This window comes from Mesoplodon bidens, assembly GCF_964165515.1.
Source record: "Mesoplodon bidens genome assembly, chromosome: 5".
NCBI lineage: Eukaryota > Metazoa > Chordata > Mammalia > Artiodactyla > Ziphiidae > Mesoplodon > Mesoplodon bidens.
The window spans coordinates 141,081,480-141,102,792 of NC_138161.1; the positions used below are offsets into that span (position 1 = coordinate 141,081,480).

A 21,313-nucleotide genomic window follows, 5' to 3' on the forward strand; every position below is an offset into this window, starting at 1 on the left:
AAACAACAGAATACACATTTTTCTCAAGTGCTCATGGAACATTCTCCAGGATAGATCATATCTTGGGTCACAAATCAAGCCTTGGTAAATTTAAGAAAATTGAAATTGTATCAAGTATCTTTTCTGACCACAATGCTATGAGACTAGATATCAATTACAGGAAAAGAGCTGTAAAAAATACAAACACATGGAGGCTAAACAATATACTACTTAATAACGAAGTGACCACTGAAGAAATCAAAGAGGAAATTTAAAAAGTACCTAGAAACAAATGACAATGGAGACACAACGACCCAAAACCTATGGGATGCAGCAAAAGCAGTTCTAAGGGGGAAGTTTATAGCAATACAATCCCACCTTAAGAAACAGGAAACATCTCGAATAAACAACCTAACCTTGCACCTAAAGCAATTAGAGAAAGAAGAACAAAAACATCCCAAAGTTAGCAGAAGGAAAGAAATCATAAAAATCAGATCGGAAATAAATGAAAAAGAAAAGAAGGAAACGATAGCAAAGATCAATAAAACTAAAAGCTGGTTCTTTGAGAAGATAAACAAAATTGATAAACCATTAGCCAGACTCATCAAGAAAAAAAGGGAGAAGACTGAAATCAATAGAATTAGAAATGAAAAAGGAGAAGTAACAACTGACACTGCAGAAATACAAAAGATCATGACAGATTACTAGAAGCAACTCTATGCCAATAAAATGGACAACCTGGAAGAAATGGACAAATTCTTAGAAACGCACAACCTGCCAAGACTGAATCAGGAAGAACTAGAAAATATGAACAGAACAATCACAAGCACTGAAATTGAAACTGTGATAAAAAAATCTTCCAACAAACAAAAGCCCAGGACCAGATGGCTTCACAGGCGAATTCTATCAAGCATTTAGAGAAGAGCTAACACCTATCCTTCTCAAACTCTTCCAAAATATAGCAGAGGGAGGAACACTCCCAAACTCATTCTACGAGGCCACCATCACCTTGATACCAAAACCAGACAAGGATGTCACAAAGAAAACTACAGGCCAATATCACTGATGAACATAGATGCAAAAATCCTCAACAAAATACTAGCAAACAGAATCCAAAAGCACATTAAAAGGATCATACACCATGATCAAGTGGGGTTTATTCCAGGAATGCAAGGATTCTTCAATATATGCAAATCAATCAACGTGATACACCATATTAACAAATTGAAGGAGAAAAACCATATGATCATCTCAATAGATGCAGAGAAAGCTTTCGACAAAATTCAACACCCATTTATGATAAAAAAAAACCCTGCAGAAAGTAGGCATAGAGGGAACTTTCCTCAACATAATAAAGGCCATATATGACAAACCCACAGCCAGCATCGTCCTCAATGGTGAAAAACTGAAACCATTTCCACTAAGATCAGGAACAAGACAAGGCTGCCCACTCTCACCACTCTTATTCAACATAGTTTTGGAAGTTTTAGCCACAGCAATCAGAGAAGAAAAGGAAATAAAAGGAATCCAAATTGGAAAAGAAGAAGTAAAGCTGTCACTGTTTGCAGATGACATGATACTATACATAGAGAATCCTAAAGATGCTACCAGAAAACTACTAGAGCTAATCAATGAATTTGGTAAAGTAGCAGGATACAAAATTAATGCACAGAAATCTCTGGCATTCCTATATACTAATGATGAAAAATCTGAAAGTGAAATCAAGGAAACACTCCCATTTACCATTGCAACAAAAAGAATAAAATATCTAGGAATAAACCTACCTAAGGAGACAAAAGACCTGTATGCAGAAAAGTATAAGACACTGATGAAAGAAATTAAAGATGATACAAATAGATGGAGAGATGTACCATGTTCTTGGATTGGAAGAATCAACATTGTGAAAATGACTCTACTATCCAAAGCAATCTACAGATTCAATGCAATCCCTATCAAACTACCACTGGCATTTTTCACAGAACTAGAACAAAAAATTTCACAATTTGTATGGAAACACATAAGACCCCGAATAGCCAAAGCAATCTTGAGAATGAAAAACGGAGCTGGAGGAATCAGGCTCCCTGACTTCAGACTATACTACAAAGCTACAGTAATCAAGACAGTGTGGTACTGGCACAAAAACAGAAAGATAGATCAATGGAACAGGATAGAACGCCCAGAGATAAATCCACGCACATATGGTCACCTTATGTTTGATAAAGGAGGCAGGAATGTACAGTGGAGAAAGGACAGTCTCTTCAATAAGTGGTGCTGGGAAAACTGGACAGGGACATGTAAAAGTATGAGATTAGATCACTCCCTAACACCATACACAAAAATAAGCTCAAAATGGATTAAAGACCTAAATGTAAGGCCAGACACTATCAAACTCTTAGAGGAAAACATAGGCAGAACACTCTATGACATAAATCACAGCAAGATCCTTTTTGACCCACCTCCTAGAGTAATGGAAATAAAGACAAAAATAAACACATGGGACCTAATGAAACTTCAAAGCTTTTGCACAGCAAAGGAAACCATAAACAAGACCAAAAGACAACCCTCAGAATGGGAGAAAATATTTGCAAATGAAGCAACTGACAAAGGATTAATCTCCAAAATTTATAAGCAGCTCATGCAGCTCAATAACAAAAAACAACCCAATCCAAAAATGGGCAGAAGACCTAAATAGACATTTCTCCACAGAAGATATACAGACTGCCAACAAACACATGAAAGGATGCTCAACATCTTTACTCATTAGAGAAATGTAAATCAAAACTACAATGAGATATCATCTCACACCAGTCAGAATGGCCATCATCAAAAAATCTAGAAACAGTAAATGCTGGAGAGGGTGTGGAAATAAGGGAACACTCTTGCACTGTTGGTGGGAATGTGAATTGGTACAGCCACTATGGAGAACGGTATGGAGGTTCCTTAAAAAACTACAACTAGAACTACCATATGACCCAGCAATCCCACTACTGGGCATATACCCTGAGAAAACCATAATTCAGAAAGAGACATGTACCAAAATGTTCATAGCAGCCCTATTTACAATAGCCCGGAGATGGAAACAACCTAAGTGTCCATCATCGGATGAATGGATAAAGAAGATGTGGCACATATATACAATGGAATATTACTCAGCCATAAAAAGAAACGAAATTGAGCTATTTGTAATGAGGTGGATGGACCTAGAGTCTGTCATACAGAGTGAAGTAAGTCAGAAAGAGAAAGACAAATACTGTATGCTGACACATATATATGGAATCTAAGGAAAAAAATGTCATGAAGAACCTATGGGTAAGACAGGAATAAAGACACAGATCTACTAGAGAATGGACCTGAGGGTATGGGGAGGGGGAAGGGTAAGCTGTGACAAAGCGAAAGAGAGGCATGGACATATATACACTACCAAACGTAAGGTAGATAGCTAGTGGGAAGCAGCCGCACAGCACAGGGAGATCAGCTCGGTGATTTGTGACCGCCTGGAGGGGTGGGATAGGGAGGGCGGGAGGGAGACGCAAAAGGGAGGGGATATGGGAACATATGTATATGTATAACTGATTAAATTTGTTAAAAAAAAAAAAAAAGACAGCTTATTCTGCCTTAGGCACCTGTAGGGCCTCCCTGGGTCCGAATCTCAGCCATGTCATCCCTCCCCAGGGAGCCAACACAAGAGCCGGGCCACCTTCTTTGTGACTGCCCCTGAGTAAGTTCTGGACCAGGGAAGGAAATGAGACAGGCTGACATTCATGGAGCAACTGCTCACACCCAGTGCTTCCTCAATTCCATGAAGACAAATGAGTCTGTTCTCCCATTATAATCTGGACCTTTCCCTACTCCAAATTCTCAAAGTTATTCTCTGTTTTTATCTACTGGTTTTGTGTTTTAGCTTTCGCATTTAAAATCTGTCTGGAATTTCTTTTATAGCAAGTGAGATAGGCGTATAATTTCTCTCCACACTTTCACTAAGGCAGTATTTTTTTTAACATCCTTATTGGAGTATAATTGCTTTACAATGGTGTGTTAGTTTCTGCTGTATAACAAAGTGAATCAGCTATACATATACATACATCCCCATATCTCCTCCCTCTTGCATCTCCCTCCCACCCTCCCTATCCCACCCCGCTAGGTGGTCACAAAGCACCAAACTGATCTCCCTGTGCTATGCAGCTGCTTCCCACTAGCTCTCTATTTTACATTTGGTAGTATATATAAGTCCATGTCACTCTCTCACTTCGTCCCAGCTTACCCTTCCGCCTCCCCATGTCCTCTAGTCCATTCTCTATGTCTGCGTCTTTATTCCTGTCCTGCCCCTAGGTTCTTCAGAACCTTTTTTTTTTTTTTTTTTTAGATTCCATATATAGGTGTTAGCATAACGGTGTTTGTTTTTCTCTTTCTGACTTACTTCACTCTGTATGACAGACTCTAGGTCCATCCACCTCACTACAAATGACTCAGTTTCGTTTCTTTTTATGGCTGTGTAATATTCCATTGTATATATGTGCCACATCTTCTTTACCCATTCATCTGTCGATGGACACTTAGGTTGCTTCCATGTCCTGGCTATTATAAATAGAGCTGCAATGAACACTGTGGTGCATGACTCTTTTTGAATTATGGTTTTCTCAGGATATATTCCCAGTAGTGGGATTGCTGGGTTGTATGGTAGTTCTATTTTCACTAAGGCAATTTTATAATAACATACATAAAAGGAAGGAAGGGAGGGAGGGAGGGAGGAAAAGAAAGAAGCCCATGTTTCCTCCTAACTAGTGAAGCTACTTCCCTCACACGTCAGCTTCCCATGTGAACTTTTGGTGTGTTTCAGGACTTGGCATTGACCTCCACGGTCTGTTTGCCTGTTTCTGCATCAGTACCACACTGTTTTAATCTCTATGGCTTCACAATATGATCTGGGTAGGGTGATTCCCCTCTTTTTGCTTTTCTTTTTTAAACTGATTTAGATAATAGTAGGTATTTATACTTCCATATGAATTTTAGAATCATCTCGTCAGTCTCCCTGCCAAAATCCTCCTGAGATTTTGATTGTTGTATTCCTGAATATATAGATTAATTTGTGGGAGGACTGATCTCTTTACTACATTTTGCATCCATGAACAGAATATTTCCCTTTATTTATTCACATTTTATTGTATTCACATTTAGGATCATAACCTTTTTTCTACCAAAGTCCTGTACATTTTTTGTTAGATTACTTTGTGGGTTTTATAGTTATTAAAAATGGTATTTCATTTTCTGGGCAACTTTTGTTGAAATTTGTTACTAGTTCTAATTGTTTGTTAATTCTCATAGGTAACTTACAAACAATTATAATCTCCAAATAATAACAATTTTTTTCTTTCCACTCCCCATCCTTATCCTTACTTGTTTCTCTTGGCCAGTCCTCTGGTACTAAGCAGGCACACTGGTGATAGCAAGCAGCTCTGTCTGGTTCCTGGCCACAAAAGAAAGTTTCTCCATTAAGCACAATTTTTGCTATAGATTTTGGAGGACAGCCTCTATCAGACTGAGGAAATTCTTTTCAATTCCTAAATTTCCAAGAGCTCTCATTATAAATGGGTATTGAACTATATTCAATACTTTCTCATATCTATTGAGATAATGATGTTATTTTTTTCCCTTTCATCCATTAATGTGGTCAACTTAACTGATATTTCTTTCTAAAACAGAACCATCACTAGTTCCCGGGATAAACCCTACTTGAAATATTTAGCTGGCCTGATATTTCATTTAGGCTTTATACACTAATGATCCAAAGTGATACCTACAGCTTTTGTTCTTGTACAATTCCTATCTGGTTTTGGTATAAAGATTTTATGATAAATTGTAAAATGAGTGGGACAGCTGTCCTTATCCTCCTATTTCCTGAAACAACTTATAAATATAGGAATTATCTGATCGATAGAATTTAGTATATCTTACCTCTGAAACCATCTTCGCCTGAGACTTTTGTGGGTGGTAAATTACCATGTCTCTCTTTAGAGGTTAATGGTGTATTCAAGGTCTACTGATCTTAGTCTGGTAATCTTGGCATTTCTATTTTTCTAGAAATGTGTCTAGTTCATCCAGGTTTTCAAATGTCTTGATATATAGTCATTTACAATATTTTACTATTTTAATCTGTTATATCTGTAGTTGTTTCTGCCTTTTTTCATTCTATATTTTATTTTCTATTTTTTTCATGATCAAGCTTGACAAAGTTTTGCCTATTATATTAATCTTTTGAGAGAATGAACTTCAGTTGTTAATAATTTTCTTTCCCCTTTACATTTTAAAATTTTTTGTTCATTTTCATCCCTATATTTATCATTTCCTTCCTTCCTTCTTATTTCTTTGATCTAAATCTGTTGTTCTTTTATGTCCTTAGGGTCAACTCTATGAGTTTTAGAGTTGAATCATTTATTTTCAGTTTTTCTTGTTTCATGATAAATTCAAAGTTATAAATTCCCTTACAATTTTTAACAGTTTTTTCATCATTATTCATCATTATTCAGCTCTCAGTTTTTGTAATTTCCATTATGACTTCCTCTTAAACAATGATTTTTTAAAATAGTAATATTTTAAAATATCTAGATGCACGAGATATCTATTACCTATTTTTGTTTCCTAATTTAACTTCTTTATGATCTGAACAGTCTGTAGGATGGCAATTCACTGGAATATAGTGATAATTCCTTGGTGGCCTGGTACATGATTAATGTCTATGGTTGTTCCATGTATGATCAAGTTATTAATCATTTCCTTTTAATAGTCTTTCTCCTTGCTTACTTTTTGTCTACTTGATTTTCCATGTTCAAAGAGGAATATATGAAAAATTTCAAGCCAAACTGCTGATTTATCTACTTCTCTATGCAATTCTGTTAGCTGTTGGTTTATATTTCAGGTTTATATTATGCAGTACATATATGGCCATGATGATTATTTCTTAATTATGGCTCCTTTTACGAGCATATAACATCTTTCTTTGTCTTAAAGATATATCCGAGTTACAGTCTATCTTGTCTAAGATGAAAATTGCTACTACAGCTTTCTTTTGCTTCAAAGTTACCCAGTTGTATTTTTTTTATCCTATTTTCAGCCTTTTTGAGTTCATGTTATCTCATGTTGTTTAATACTCATCTTAATCCCTTATTAGACCCATTTTCCAGATAAGGAAACTAAGCCTGAGAGGTTACTTAGAATCACCAGCTGTGGAGTGCTACAGCTGTGACCCAGATCTAGGTCTGTCTGTGCTTTTCCACTCCACCACTCACTCCTTTTAAGAAAACATTACATACCACTGTTTTCCTCTCTTACAGAACGTCTAACTGGACAGAGGACTGCCCTCATGGGACCTGAGCCTTCACCGGTAGGCCATGCTTTCTAGCTACGGTTTCCACAGACACTTTCATTTGATCCTCCTCATGCTGTATAAAGTGAACAGCAAAGATGCAATTATCCCCGTTTTACATATGAGGAGAGGCTCAGAGACTAGCACTTGCCAAGATCAATCAGGCGACCAGAACTCAGATTTTCTCACCTGAGCCCAGCCTTCCAATCTTTTCCTCATCTGTTTCCCCTCCCCTTAAGCCAGCTGAAATGTCAACATTTGAAGTCCATTTCTCAGTGTTTTTCTAACCTATCCCTTTTGCATTTAAAATTCCATGGCTTTAAACCTCAGTTTTCTCAGCCACAAGACGGGTACAATACTACCAACTTCACAAAGTTCCTGAGAAAACTAAATAAAACAATGCATGTAAGGTGCTCAGTACCCTTCCTGACTCAGAGTAAATGCTCCAGAAATGGTGATTCTTGATGGAAGTTGTACAGACGTCACAGGTACGAACACTGACACTTCTGACCTCAGGTACAGCCAAGAACAAGATCACGTGGGCTGTGTGTCCAGTTCTGTCTGACCCAAAGCCCGGCAAATTCCCTGGGTCTCCTAGCGCCTGCTGCTCTGCACTTTGGGAGACCACTGAGAAGGCGGAACGGAAGATGACAAGAGGATAACACAGCGCAAGTGGTTGCGGCGGAGGGGGAAGGACCACGTAGATTCCTGTTTCTCTGGCCTCCGCTGCTTGGCTGAGAGATCTGTGCCCCCAGATAATGAGCCACAGATAGGCTGGGCCCAGCGCCTGCGAGGCTCCACGGGAAACTCTGCCCAATGCAGGAGCTCCACAGTGAGGTGGGGCGAAGCGGCCCGGTCAGAGCCTCTGTCTGTGACTTTCCCTTGCCAGGTAAACAAAGGGAAGGCAGAAAAAGAAGCCACATGGCTCACTGTCAGACTGAGTCCTAAAGTCACTTTTGTACCAATTCCCATGAGGCTGGGGGTAGCCGGGAGTCCTTGGGAACAGCTAGGAAGAGAGACACTCACACCACCAGGCAATGCAAAGGGCTAGACTCTTGAGTCTGAGTGATTCTCAAACTTTTCGGTATAAAAACACCACCTGGAGAGCTGGTGAAAATGTGGATTCTTGGTTGGGGCCTGGAAACATGCATCTTTAACAAGCTCGCCAGCTTGTCCTGATCCTGGTGGTGGAGGCTGTGGAAGCATGAGCACACGGGGCCCCCCAGGCTAGAGGACCTGTTCCAGCCCTGGAACTAGGTGGCTTTTCTGCTCCCTGGGGGTCCTGACCAGGGCTAGAGAGTCACAGCCTGTGTTTCCAGCTGTCACTCCTAGGAGAACACCAAATTCCTACCAGCAGCCTATGGCCCTCAATTCTTTTACAAATCTTTTGGACCACAAAGAGCAAAGGGAGGCAAAGCTAACAGGTGAAAAACACACTATCACAATCCTGCCTGGCTTGAGGCGCTGCCCTTGCCATTAGAAGGTGTCCTCAGTCCCTTCCCGCAGCCTCAGGTTTCTCCTGACCGAGAGGAGTGAAGCTGCTCATTCCTGTGCTGCCCACAGGATCTAAAATCAAGGAGATAATGGACAAAAATCCACTTCTAAATGGAGACAGAACTCTGGAAGGTTCGTCTCCATAGAAACATGAACACTCTTCTGACTGACGTAGTACAGGTATGAGCATTTCCCCAAAGCAGGCCTGGAAAATTCGAAAGTTGTTGGGCCGTGGTCAAGTCACCAGGATCTCAGATGCTTGCTATTCCGCCTGCAGGAGCCCTCGGGGAAGTTTCAGCAAGAAGGGGCCTCAGCCTGCATGGAAGGCCTCCCTAAACTAACACAGTCATGCTGCTTGTAGTGCACTTGGGCCAAAGCTTTCCAGGCAAAGTGGGCTAATAATTTAAGGACGGCGTTTTTAGACATTGTCAAGCGAGTGGTGGTAATGACAGCTTAGAGAGGAGAGAAAGACTGGAAATCAAACCGAGTCTAAGAATTCCAGACTAGCAGAGGCCACCAAAATGGCCCACATCGGTGCTTCCCTTTAGGTGGTCACGTGCTTTATTTCTTAAAATCTTTAGGAAAAATGATTTCATAGCAGTTGAGGAAATGGAGCTAGAGTGACGGCTGCATCCCATTGGGGGGTGGGGTCCACAGATGGGCTGGGGTTTGAGAGGCCTGGACAGGAGCTTCTGGCCACCAGACCCTCTCAGGAGGCAGGGGGATTGGAGAGCTTCACTTACAGAGCTTCCCTGTCACTAGGTGACTCCTGCTTGTTCCCTCACACAGGGACGGTGGCTCCTCCCATGGAAGCAGGTGTGTATGGACACAGAGAGACACACAGACATACAGAGGTGGGTGGACACACACATGCAGACATACACACCAAGATATACACACACAAAGACACATGTACACACATAGACGCACACACACGCAGAACTACAGACCCATCCACAGAATCACATGTACACATGTACAAAGACCCAGGTACACACCCTCTTTGCTAGGGAAAAAAAAAAAAGAAAGCCTCACGCCTTTGCTCCAAAGGGCTTTTTATTTTTTTAAAGATTTTTTTTTGATGTGGACCGTTTTTGAAGTCTTTATTGAATTTGTTACAATATTGCTTCTGTTTTATGTTTCGGTTTTTTGACCATGAGGCATGTGGGATCTTAGCTCCCAGACCTGGGATCGAACCCACACCCCCTGCACTGGAAGCGTGGAGTCCTAACCACTGGACCACCAGGGAAGTCCCGCAAAGGGCATTCTTTTTTTTTTTTTTTTTTTTCTCATTAAACTTTTTTAATGGGTCTCAAATTCTGTGACAGATTTTTGGTCAAGTTGTTTCCATTAAAAAGTACTGATTTTAAAAACTAATACCTTAAAACTGCCACACACAAAACCAACGGTCCACAACACATTCTCCTTTCCTTCTGAAGGTTTGACGATGCCTTGTTATCATTAACCAGTCTTTTGCTATTAAACTTAAATGGCCCATTGAGACAAACAATTCTGGGGCCGTTCTTCCACCACTGATTAAGACTGGGGTGGCAGGTGTTGGGGATAACATTCATTTAGCCTTCTGAGCTTTCTGGGCAGACTTGGTGACCTTGCCAGCTCCAGCTACCTTCTTGTCCACTGCTTTGATGACACCCACTGCAGTCGTCTGTCTCATGTCATGAACAGCAAAAAGGCCCAGAGGAGGATAGTCAGAGAAGCTCTCAACACGCGTGGGTTTTCCAGGAACCATATCAACGACGGCAGCATCGCCAGATTTCAAGGATTTGGGGCCACCTTCCAGCTTGTTCCCGGAACGACGATCAATCTTCTCCTTCGGCTTAGAAGACTTGCAAGCAATGTGAGCTGTGTGACAATCCAGCACAGGTGCATAGCCGGCACTGATTTGGCCTGGATGGTTCAAGATAATCACCTGAGCTGTGAAGCCATCTGCTTCCGTCAGTGGGTCATTTTCGCTCTCACCAGCCACATTGCCACGATGAACATCTTTGACAGACACGTTCTTTTTTTTTTTACATCTTTATTGGAGTATAATTGCTTTACAATGGTGTGTTAGTTTCTGCTGTATAACAAAGTGAATCAGCTACACATATACATATATCCTCATATCCCCTCCCTCTTGTGTATCCCTCCCTCACACCCTCCCTATCCCACCCCTCTAAGTGGTCACAAAGCACCGAGCTGATCTCCCCGTGCTATGTGGCTGCTTCCCACTAGCTATCTATTTTACGTTTGGTAGTGTATATATGTCCATGCCACTCTCTCACTTTGTCCCAGCTTACCCTTCCCCGTCCCCGTATCCTCAAACAGACAGACACGTTCTTGACACTGAAGCCCACATTGTCCCCAGGAAGGGCTTCACTCAAAGCTTCATGGTGCATTTCAGCCGACTTCACTTCAGTTGTTACGTTGACTGGAGCAAAGGTGACCACCATGCCAGGTTTGAGGACACCAGTCTCCACTCGACCCACAGGGACAGTGCCAATACCACCAATTTTGTAGACGTCTTGGAGGGGCAGACACAAGGGCTTGTCAGTTGGGCGAGTTGGTAGGAGGATGCAATCCAGAGCTTCAAGCAGAGTGGCTGGTTCCACTGGCATTGCCATCTTTACGGGTGACTTTCCATCCCTTGAACCACGGCATGTTAGCACTTGGCTCCAGCATGTTTTCACCATTCCAGCCAGAAACTGGCACAAATGCTGCTGTGTCAGGGTTATAGCCAAGTTTCTTAATGTAGGTGCTGACTTCCTTAACAATTTCCTCATATCTCTTCTGGCTGTAGGGTGGCTCGGTGGAATGCATTTTGTTAACTCCAACAATTAGTTGTTTCACACCCAGAGTGTAGGCCAGAAGGCCATGCTCACGGGTCTGCCCATGCTTGGAAATACCTGCTTCAAATTCACCAACGCCAGCAGCAACCATCAGGACAGCACAGTCAGCCTGGGATGTGCCTGTGATCATGTTTTTGATGAAGTCTCTGTGTCCTGGGGCATCAGTGATGGTCACATAGTACTTGCTGGTCTCGAATTTCCATAGGGAGCTATCCATGGTGATACCACGCTCGCGTTTAGCTTTCAGTTTGTCCAAGACCCAGGCATACTTGAAGGAGCCCTTTCCCGTCTCGGCAGCCTCCTTCTCGAACTTTTCAATGCTTCCCTTGTCGATGCCACCACATTTGTAGATCAGATGGCCAGCAGTGGCAGACTTCTCTGAATCTACGTGTCCAATGACAACGATGTTGATGTGGGTCTTCTCCTTTCCCATTTTTGCTTAGGTTTAGTGGTGGTTTTCATGACACCTGTGTCCTGGCGGCAAACCCGTTGCAAAAAAGCCCAAAGGGCATTCTTATACACGCACTCCTGCTGACTCAACTGATGCTGCCGACCCCCTCCCCACATGCAAAGAAGAGAGAAGACCCTTTTCCGGGTGTCCTGCAAGGATGGGACACAAGGTGGCCGCGCTGGGCTGTCGTCCTCCTGAGACAGGCCCTGCTCTGTGGCTGCCTCTGCAGTGGTTTCTCCTCCACCAGAAAACGGCCCCTCATTTCATTCGCTTTTCTCCTGATGAAGCACTGACTTTTATCCCTTTTTCTCCGTTCTTGGGAGGTAAACATTTAACCATGAAAACTGCTTTTAAATCTGCCCAACTCTTCTGCTTAACGTCACCCTGCTAAAAGTGCCTTAAGGGAAACAACTGCTTTGCCAGCTTGGAATTCTGTCTAGCAATGTTCTAGAATCCACAGATTCCTTAACAGCACACCCAGCCTGAGAACTGGCCTAAGTCGGCTGGACCCAGCAGGATGACAGAGCAGATAAAACTCCAAAGAGAGTCATCGGTGAGGAGAATGCAGGTGCCAGGAGCCTGTCACCCTTGCTGAGGAATAAGGGCTCGGAGCAGAGACGGACTGCCCTGAGCTAGCTGCAGAGTCGTTTCGAGGAGACCTGAGTGTAATCCTAAGTCGGCAGAGAGTTCAGTGATCCAGTTAGGTCTGGTACAGCCTGGAGGGTAAAAAATTTATCCTCTGGGCTTCCCTGGTGGCGCAGTGGTTGAGAGTCCGCCTGCCGACGCAGGGGATGCGGGTTCGTGCCCCGGTCCAGGAAGATCCCACATGCCGCGGAGCAGCTGGGCCCGTGAGCCATGGCCGCTGAGCCTGCGCGTCCGGAGCCTGTGCTCCGCAACGGGAGAGGCCACAACAGTGGGAGGCCCGCGTACCGTAAGTAAGTAAGTAAGTACGTAAGTACGTAAGTAAGTAAATAAATAAATAAATAAATAATCCGCTTACTTATAAAACTAGTAAAAGGCAAAACATCATCATCTGCTTCCTCCTCCTCCTCCATCCTGATAAGGCCAAGGTGAGATGGGAATGAGGATCTTTAAAGTCCTTAAGTTTTGACAGGTCGGTTTAATGTGTAATCTGTGTAAAGAACTGGACAGGGACTGAGATTTACATTGCAGACATTCACTGCAGCATTTATGCCACAGATTTTTTTTTAATAAATTTATTTTATTTGTATTTATTATTTTTGGCTGTGTTGGGTATGCGTTGCTGCTCGCAGACTTTCTCTAGTTGAGGCGAGCAGGGGCTACTCTACGTTGCGGTGCATGAGCTTCTCATTGCGGTGGCTTCCCTTGTTGTGGAGCATGGGCTCTAGGCACACGGGCTTCAGTAGATGCGGCATGTGGGCTCAGTAGTTGTGGCTCGTGGGCTCTAGAGCGCAGGCTCAGTAGTTGTGGCGCACGGGCTTAGTTGCTCCGCGGCATGTGGGATCTTCCCGGACCAGGGCTTGAACCCATATCCCCCATATTGGCAGGCAGATTCTTAACTTCCCTGCGCCACCAGGGAAGCCCCATAGATTTTTATTGAATGCCTATATGAACCGGGCACTGAGCAAGGAGCTGAGTGTACAGACAGGAACAAGAAACACACCTGAAAAGAACATTCGATCTGGAGGAAAAGTTGGACATAAAAATAGGTAAGTGCAAATCAACACGGGAGGTGGAGTGGGTGTGAGAGAAGGGTCCCAGTGCCGGTGCCTGAGCTTGGACTTGAAGGAGGAGTCAAGGGAGTCAGACTGACAGATCAAGGGAGAAATTCCAGACAGATGAGGAAACGCCACCCACCTCGGCCTGCCACAGAGACAGGGCAAACTGGGACATAACCAAAATAGTGATGTTAGAGAAATGGTCAGGCAACTTCTGGTCTATTCGTATTAAGGATATCATAATCCTTAAGAATGTTTTTGAAGAATGTTTGTAAGACAATGTTAAGGACATAAAAAAATTTTTTTCAAAGGTACAAGTTTTCAAAAAACTTTTCATAGACCTTTTATACAAAGGAAGTGCACCCAAACATAGGGTGTATCTCCGGGTGGCAGGAATGTAAATGCTTACTCTAATATTTACTTGTAGACCATTTCCAAATTTTCTAACATGGGAATATTTGCACTTTTATAACCGGAAAAGTGAGATTTTTAACCAGTTACTTTAAAAAGTAAACACAGTATGGGCAAAAGAATGGAGTGGGTGAATCTGGGGTCTTGAAACACCCCATGTCCTGGAGGAGTTCCTTGGCTTTTCACTGTGAGCATTTCAAGGACTAGTGACCCCGGGCACACTGGGATGGGACTTCTCAGTCCCACCTGGCATCCTACAGAAAGAGGGTACACCGGAGCTGAGCCCTGACTCCCAGTGTGGCCTGAGGGACTCAAGTCTCATCCCCTTGACTAGAAGAGAGAAGGGGGCTTTGCCCCTTTAATAGTTCCCACTGGGGCAGAAAACATCTTAACTGTCTCTTCACTATTTGCCATAGAGGAGGGGGAGTGGGGAAGCCCTTTCCTCCAGCACATGGGGACACTTCTGGGCTATGAGCTCTAGGTTTCCTGAGATTTAAAAATCCTTGGGACTCCGCCAGGAGAAGTAACTCTGCACGGCGGGGTGGGGGGAGCAGGCAGAAGGAAGGGCACCAGCCCCCTGCACCTCTGTGTAGCTGGGTGGCGGCCTTCACGGGTCATCGGGGCGCAGCTCACACCTCCCAGTGGCTCCCCCAAGGTCACTGGGGACTTTCCCACAGAGGGGCCAGCTCTGCCTGTGTCTCGGGCTCGACGAGCAACCCATAAACATGGGGCAGGGAAGGGGAGATCGTGCCCAGACCCGGGAGGCAGCCTTCGGAGCTCCAGCCAGGGCCCAGGCCTCGGGGGCAGGGAGGCATCAAGCAGCAAAAGTTACCCCAGGAAGTGTCCTGAAGAGCCCAGAGCATGAAGGACTGACTCTGAAGACCAGACGGGAAGTTTCTGGAGCACTAGAGCTGGAATCCCATGAACAGAACCCCAGGAAGGGCTGAGGGCCAGGCTGAAATCTCCGACGGGCGCCGACCCCGGCAGCCGTCCATCCCTGGACAGCTGGGCCACTTGGTAATGAGTTTCATATTAGAAAAAGGGAGAGTTAGGAGGTCTGGGAAATTGAGGAGGATACAGTGACAGCCCCCCTGAGCACGTACTCGTGCCAGACTTCGAACAAGCAGCTTTTCAGACTCAACTCATCACAAACGCGTGTAGAAACTGAGCCTTCGAGGCCGACAGCTAGGTGAGTGGTGGAGCTGGGGTGTCACCAGCTCTGTGGGATCAAGGGCTCCAGTTTTGTCACTGTGCTGTCCACAGCCCCCAGCTCTGGCAAGGTGGGCTGATTGAAGAGGCTCCTTATTTCTTTCTTTTTTTTTTTTTTTGCGGTACGCGGGCCTCTCACTGTTGTGGCCTCTCCATTTGCGGAGCACAGGCTCCGGACGTGCAGGCTCAGCGGCCATGGCTCACGGGCCCAGCCGCTCTGCGGCACGTGGGATCTTCCCGGACCGGGGCACGAACCCGTGTCCTCTGCATCGGCAGGTGGACTCTCAACCACTGCGTCACCAGGGAAGCCCGAGGCTCCTTATTTCTTGAAAAATATATCTAAAAACTGAGTGGGAGGAACATTCGCATGTAAACAGCAGGCAACAGCCGCTCCCCTGTTCAGAAGACGAACTGCCTTCTCTCCAAGTGGCCGGGCCACGTCCACAAGCCAAGAGGCTCCCCGGCATTTTCACTCATGACCCCTTCTAAAGCAGAAGAACCCTTTCCTTGAGCTGTATGTTCCATGGAAGCGAACTCGAGGAGGAGCAGGTCTCTCTGAAGTTGGACCAGAAACAACCTCCTCTAACGGGTTTTTACAGGTGGGGACAATGAGACCCCGTGAGGAAAAGCACCTTCTCAGATCAGCCGGCGGCAGCAGCTTGGAGCGAAGTGTTGAGAAGGAGTCTCGTGGGGCTGGACTGGACGGCTCCGCTGAGAGCGGACCGCCGTGGCCTGGCCGGGGGCAGCGATGGCCGCTGGGCTCTGGCTCAGCCTGGCCTTGGCCTCCGTCCCCTCACAGGGTCTTGGTGCAAACTAGAGCAAGGTGCACACACAGCCGGGCAGGCAGCAGGGGGGCTGGGATCCACCCTCACTCACTGGGTGCTGGGTGATGACTTGCATGGCTGCGAGGCCCTCAAGACCTTTTCTTCAACCCCCCGACTACTGGTTTGCCATCTGTTAATTAGTAAAAATACTTCTCAAAGGAGGTCAGAAGCCATCAATCCCCATTCATGCAAGAACACCAGTTCTCAAGACAGGAAGAAGGTGTGCTGAAAGGTCCGCGTGTAAGATAGAGACACCGTGCTCTGCAATTGTGGACAAGGGTCACCCTGTCCCTAACACACGGGAGCCACGTCTCTCTGTCTTCATAAACACTGTGTGTCCTCAGGAGGCAGGGAGAAGCCAGAAGAAGGATATTCAACCAAGTAGGTTCCAGATTTTCCACATCATCCTTGGGCTTGGAAACCCTCACGAGGTGGGTCCAAAAGCCCACATTTACATCTACGTGCGTGCTCTTCTCGGGGGTTCACACAGACAACCAACTTCCCCAGACCTGCTTCACATTCTGGATTCCCAGTCCCAGTGATGGGCACCCAGCTCCCCAAATCAGAAAGCAGAAGACCCTGATCCCTCCCTCACTGCACTCTAGAGGCCGCCAAGCACCTGGAGTCCCCGTCCGTACAGCTCTCACCCTCAGCTCTTTAAGCCTCCACTATGGCCACCTTGGCTCAAATCACTTTCTCAACTGGTCTCTTTCCTCCAGCTTCACTCCTCCCTGCATGCTGCTTGTTCCAGGGCCTTTCCAAAACCTTGCCCAGACTCCTTTCAGCCTTCAGAATCAGCCCCAACCTCCATCAGACCAGCCTCAATTTGGCCCCTGTCCCTCAGCCTACACCACACACGCCAGCCAGGCCAAACCACACAGTAGCCCTCGGATACCAGCCACACGGCGCCTCCCTGCTGTGCTCGCAAGCCCCCTTCTGCTTGGACTGCCCTTTGCGGTACCAGTGCCTCAATCCAAAAGGTTATCCAGGCCCTGGCCCTGCAAACTGGCCAGCCAAGCCTGCCAGAAGGGTCTGGAGAACATAGGCGGAGTCCAGGCCCTTCCCAGGACCCTGCCAAGGAGGCAGGAGGCTGTGGTCTGGGGACAATCTGATGTGGAAACCAGGTAGGGTGCCCCTCCCCCCAGGCCTCTGACCCTGGACTGGACCCTGTTCAGATTCCAGTTTCCAGCTTCCCTGAGACCTCTATGGCGACTACCTGTTACACATCTGCCTCCCGCCCCAGGCTGCCCTCTTGGGAGGTGAGACACCATCGCCTTCCTTGGTGTGTCCCTGCACCCAGCTAGGTCAGGCCTGGCGTGTGGTTTATGGGGTGAGAACCAGGAGGTACTGTCCTGTGCTCGTCTCATCCATCAGGCTGAGCTCCCTGTTGGCTACGTCCACGTAGTTCCGGGGACCCCTCCCCCAAGAGGAGCCAGAACGGTTTCTATGGCATTTGTGGGCGGGGGGTGTTGGGGGATTGGGGGTGTCAAGGCCCCTACAGGATCTGATTCTTACCCCAATTTCAGAAACGTGGCCTTTGCATACAGCTAAGTGTCTGGAGGCCTCCCTAACACTGGGAGGGGCAGAAAGAAAGGAATGTCACTTGGTGAGGTATCACGGGCCCACCCTCGTGGGCTGAGGCTGCCATGGGGGTCACAACAGAGGTCTGGCAGGCAGCCTGGGCTCCCTCAACAGTGAACAAGGAGTGTGAACAGGTCCAAGCCTGCTCTCTGGGTCCACATTTTCCACGATCACAAGCCATCAATCTCTCTCATGCAAGAAAACCAAGGTCTGGGCGAGACAGGCCCCAAACACTGTCTCCATGGCTGCTACCCAATACATACGTAAACCTATTTGCAAAGCTTTACTCTCAATCCATATACTAGTATCATGGGCTAAATTGTGTTTCCCCAAATTTATGTGTTGAAGTCCTAACCCCTAGTCCCTCAGAATATGACTGTATTTAGAAATAGGGTCTTTATAGAGGTGATTAAGTTAAAATGAGGCCATTAGGGTGGACCCTAATCTAACCTGACTGATGACCTTATAAGAAGAGGAAATTTAGACACAGGTGAGTACAGAGGGAAGACCATGTGAAGACACAGGGGAAGATAGCCAACTACAAGCCAAGGAGAGGCCTCAGAAGAAACCAACCCTGCTGACGCCTTGATCTCGATACATGTCTGTTGTTTAAGCCACCCACTCCGTAGTACTTTATGGCAACCCTGGAAAACTAATGCAATAAGGCTTAATTTCTCTTTTAACAGAGAAAAGAGATCTGGCCTTTCTCATACCTTCTCAACCCACTTCAGACGCTACTGTCATGGGCACGTGTGAGGAACCTAGAGCCTGGCTGGATTTTAGAGTACAGGCCTCAGGCCAGGGGAAATGAGGGGTCTGGTGGCCTCTGGACACCTCTCCCTGTGTGCCTGAATGTTTCTGGAACAACCAGCACCAGTTCATCACCCAGAGAAGGGGGTTTGCTGCAGACCAAGTCTTAGACTGAATGCCCCTCTTGCAGCTGTTTCCCAAACTCACCTGATCATAAGACTCACTGAGGTTTCCCAGTCCCACCTGGGGGCTGTGAGGTGAGGCCTAAAACTTGTTTTTATTAAGTGGGCCACGTGATTCTCAGGACCCAGAAGGCTTTGAGAAGCCATAGTCCAGGCCATTCCACACCAGGAGATGGTTTTGTAGCTGTAGAGTGTGAGTGTGTGTGTGGTGTGTCTCGGTGCGTCTGAGCATCTCTACCAGGCGAGGGAGCGAGGGAAGCCCGGGAGCCAGCGCGGCGGCCGCCGGCCTCTCCCCTCCCGCCTGGCAACCCCATCCCAGCACTCCCATCTCCAGCCCCTCCCTCTGACCGGGCCTCTGCCAAAGGCAACCAGTCTGCAGCTTCTGTCACAGCTGTATTTGTCAGTGCTGTGCCCTGCGTTTCTTCTTTCACTCAACAGGCGAGTGGAAGAAGTGTCTTCTGCTTCCCTCACGAGTTAACTTTGCAGAGTCCCAGACGCCCTTGTTTTTCTCCTGGGTGTGGCCCGCCCGTAATTTTTCTCCCAGGTTCTGGGCCCTCAGGTGAAACCCAGGTTCCCGCTGCCAGCACAGCCGGACCAGAAGTGGCAATGAAGCCGAGGCAAGGGACACGGCCACCGCCCCCAGGGTCTCTGCGCCGCAATCCGCGGGGGACCAGGTGTACGGGTCTCCAGGCTCCCTCCCTCCCTCGGGTCTGCGCGCCCCAGCTCCCCGGAAGACCCCAGGTTCCTTCCGAACCTTCAAGGGCATCCGCCCCACCTCCGACCCCCGCCCGGCTCGGCCCGGCTCACCCAGGCGGGTAGGTGCTGGCCCCGCAGCTCGCGGCTGATGAACTGGCGTTCGTTGTTTAGGAATTCGAAGGCGGCCGCCAGGCGCCCGAGCTTCCCGAGGCGGTTCCTGCGCCAGCACATCCACCCTAGGGCGCCGAGCAGCAGCCAGGTGAAGCTGATCCCCAGGTAGCCGGCGAGATAGACGGGCGTCAGGTAGAACAGCACGCGCGCCGCGAAGCTGTAGAGCTCGGGCAGCAGCTGGCTGGACAGGCGCGGCTCGGGGCCCGGCGCGCGCTCGGTCCCCCGGGCGCCGGGGGCGCAGGGCTCCTCCTCTGGCATCTCTTCGTCTCTCTCTGCCCTTTCCGAGAGCTTCACCTGAGGTCAGGTCCGCGAGCCGCGACGCCCGGTCACATCTGTCCTCCAAGGGGGAGGCTGGCTGACTCCCTGGCTGACTCGCCCGCGCAGCTTCCGCGCCCAGAACTCCCGAGCTCTAAACTGGGAATGCGCTGAGCCGCCGTCGCGCTCCCTTCCTCGCCCAGCCCGCAGCTCCGGATGTCTCCGCCCCCGGGGGCGGGCCCAGGAGGAAGGGGGCGGGGTCAGGCTGCTCAGCGGGCGCCGCGGAGGTGTAAAAAGAAACCTTGTGTTGACGCAGCCTTCAGACCCAATGTCCCGCGCAGGAGTCCGAAGAGGTTGCAGTTGCCACACCCAGGTCCTACCCCAGGCAGTTGATGACTCACCGAGGCATGTGGACAAATGGCTTGTCATGGATAAACATCACCTAAAACCTGTTTCCTACGCCCAGTCTGCAATATGCAGGCGAGTGTAATAGGCTCTTACCTGGGCATTCGAGGGCCTCCCAGCCCCAGGTGGGCCCCGCCCTGTGTCTGAGCTCCCTGGATGGACCTCAGAAGCCCTGTATCGCTGCCCCCTCCTCTTGCACCTATAAAGCGTAGACCTAGCACCGCGCCCCACCTGGTCGAGCTCAGGGCCCTTCCTCTGCCCCACAGCACTCTCTACCCTGCACTCCCACCCTCTGTGCTGGGTGTCAGTTTGGAACATCATTCTTTGCATCAATCAGATCGGGAGTTTCCCGGGCCAGGCCAGTCCTCCTCATCTGGGGGCGCCCAGTACGGCAAGCGATGGTGACTAACAAGCGAAATAATGAGCAAGCCCTGGGGTGCTTGGCGGCCAGTTGTGAAACCCAAGGTTCCTACCTAATCCTTTCTGAATGATCAGAGCAGGTGAAGGTGTTGTGGATAACATACATTTTAGGAGGCTCACCTGAGTGGGCACGTCGATTACTGGAATGTGATTTTGGAGCTGACAAATGATTTGGAATTATTCTACACTCTTTCAGTAGTTTTACTGAAGGACCAGACCCAATGGACAGCAAGCACAATGTAACTGAATTCTCTTTTCCTCTGTCCTTCAGGTATCTCTCTGTCTGTCTTTCTGGCTTTTTCCTTCCTCTTTCCTGGATAAAATTACTGGCTGTGATGAGTTTTTTCAGCAACACGTGTGTTCCTAGTGGTCAGAATAGCTGGACCCTCCTCTGTTGTTTTTGGTCTTCCAGGGCTGGCCAAAACAGAAGCTGAAACCTTCCAGCTTAACATCCTGTTACACTACATTTCCCAGAGTAACCTAGGAAGTCAATGTAGGAAATGCATCTCACTCGAGTTCCTTTTTGGAGAGTTCCTTTCTGAATGTACCTAATCCTATTAAAGGCTCTGAGAAGTC

At 47.1% G+C, this 21,313-nt stretch overlaps 1 protein-coding gene and 1 pseudogene across 4 annotated transcripts in view; both read right to left on the minus strand.

Annotated features, from left to right (window-relative positions):
* The window catches only part of ESYT3 (extended synaptotagmin 3), a 57,041-nt gene extending 36,940 nt beyond the window's left edge, over positions 1-20,101 (minus strand). For all 3 annotated transcript variants that reach the window (XM_081234610.1, XM_081234611.1, XM_081234609.1), the window contains exon 1: positions 19,598-20,101. In XM_081234610.1, coding sequence (XP_081090736.1) covers positions 19,598-19,915 — 318 coding nt within the window. In that variant the 5' untranslated portion in view covers positions 19,916-20,101. The remainder of the gene's footprint in view (positions 1-19,597) is intronic.
* LOC308618258 (elongation factor 1-alpha 1-like) lies at positions 10,083-12,166 on the minus strand (annotated as a pseudogene). The gene is made up of 2 exons: positions 11,173-12,166; positions 10,083-10,853 (listed from the first exon to the last, which is right to left on the minus strand). The product of its transcript is annotated as an elongation factor 1-alpha 1-like (transcript).
* Positions 20,102-21,313: the final 1,212 nt, after the last annotated feature.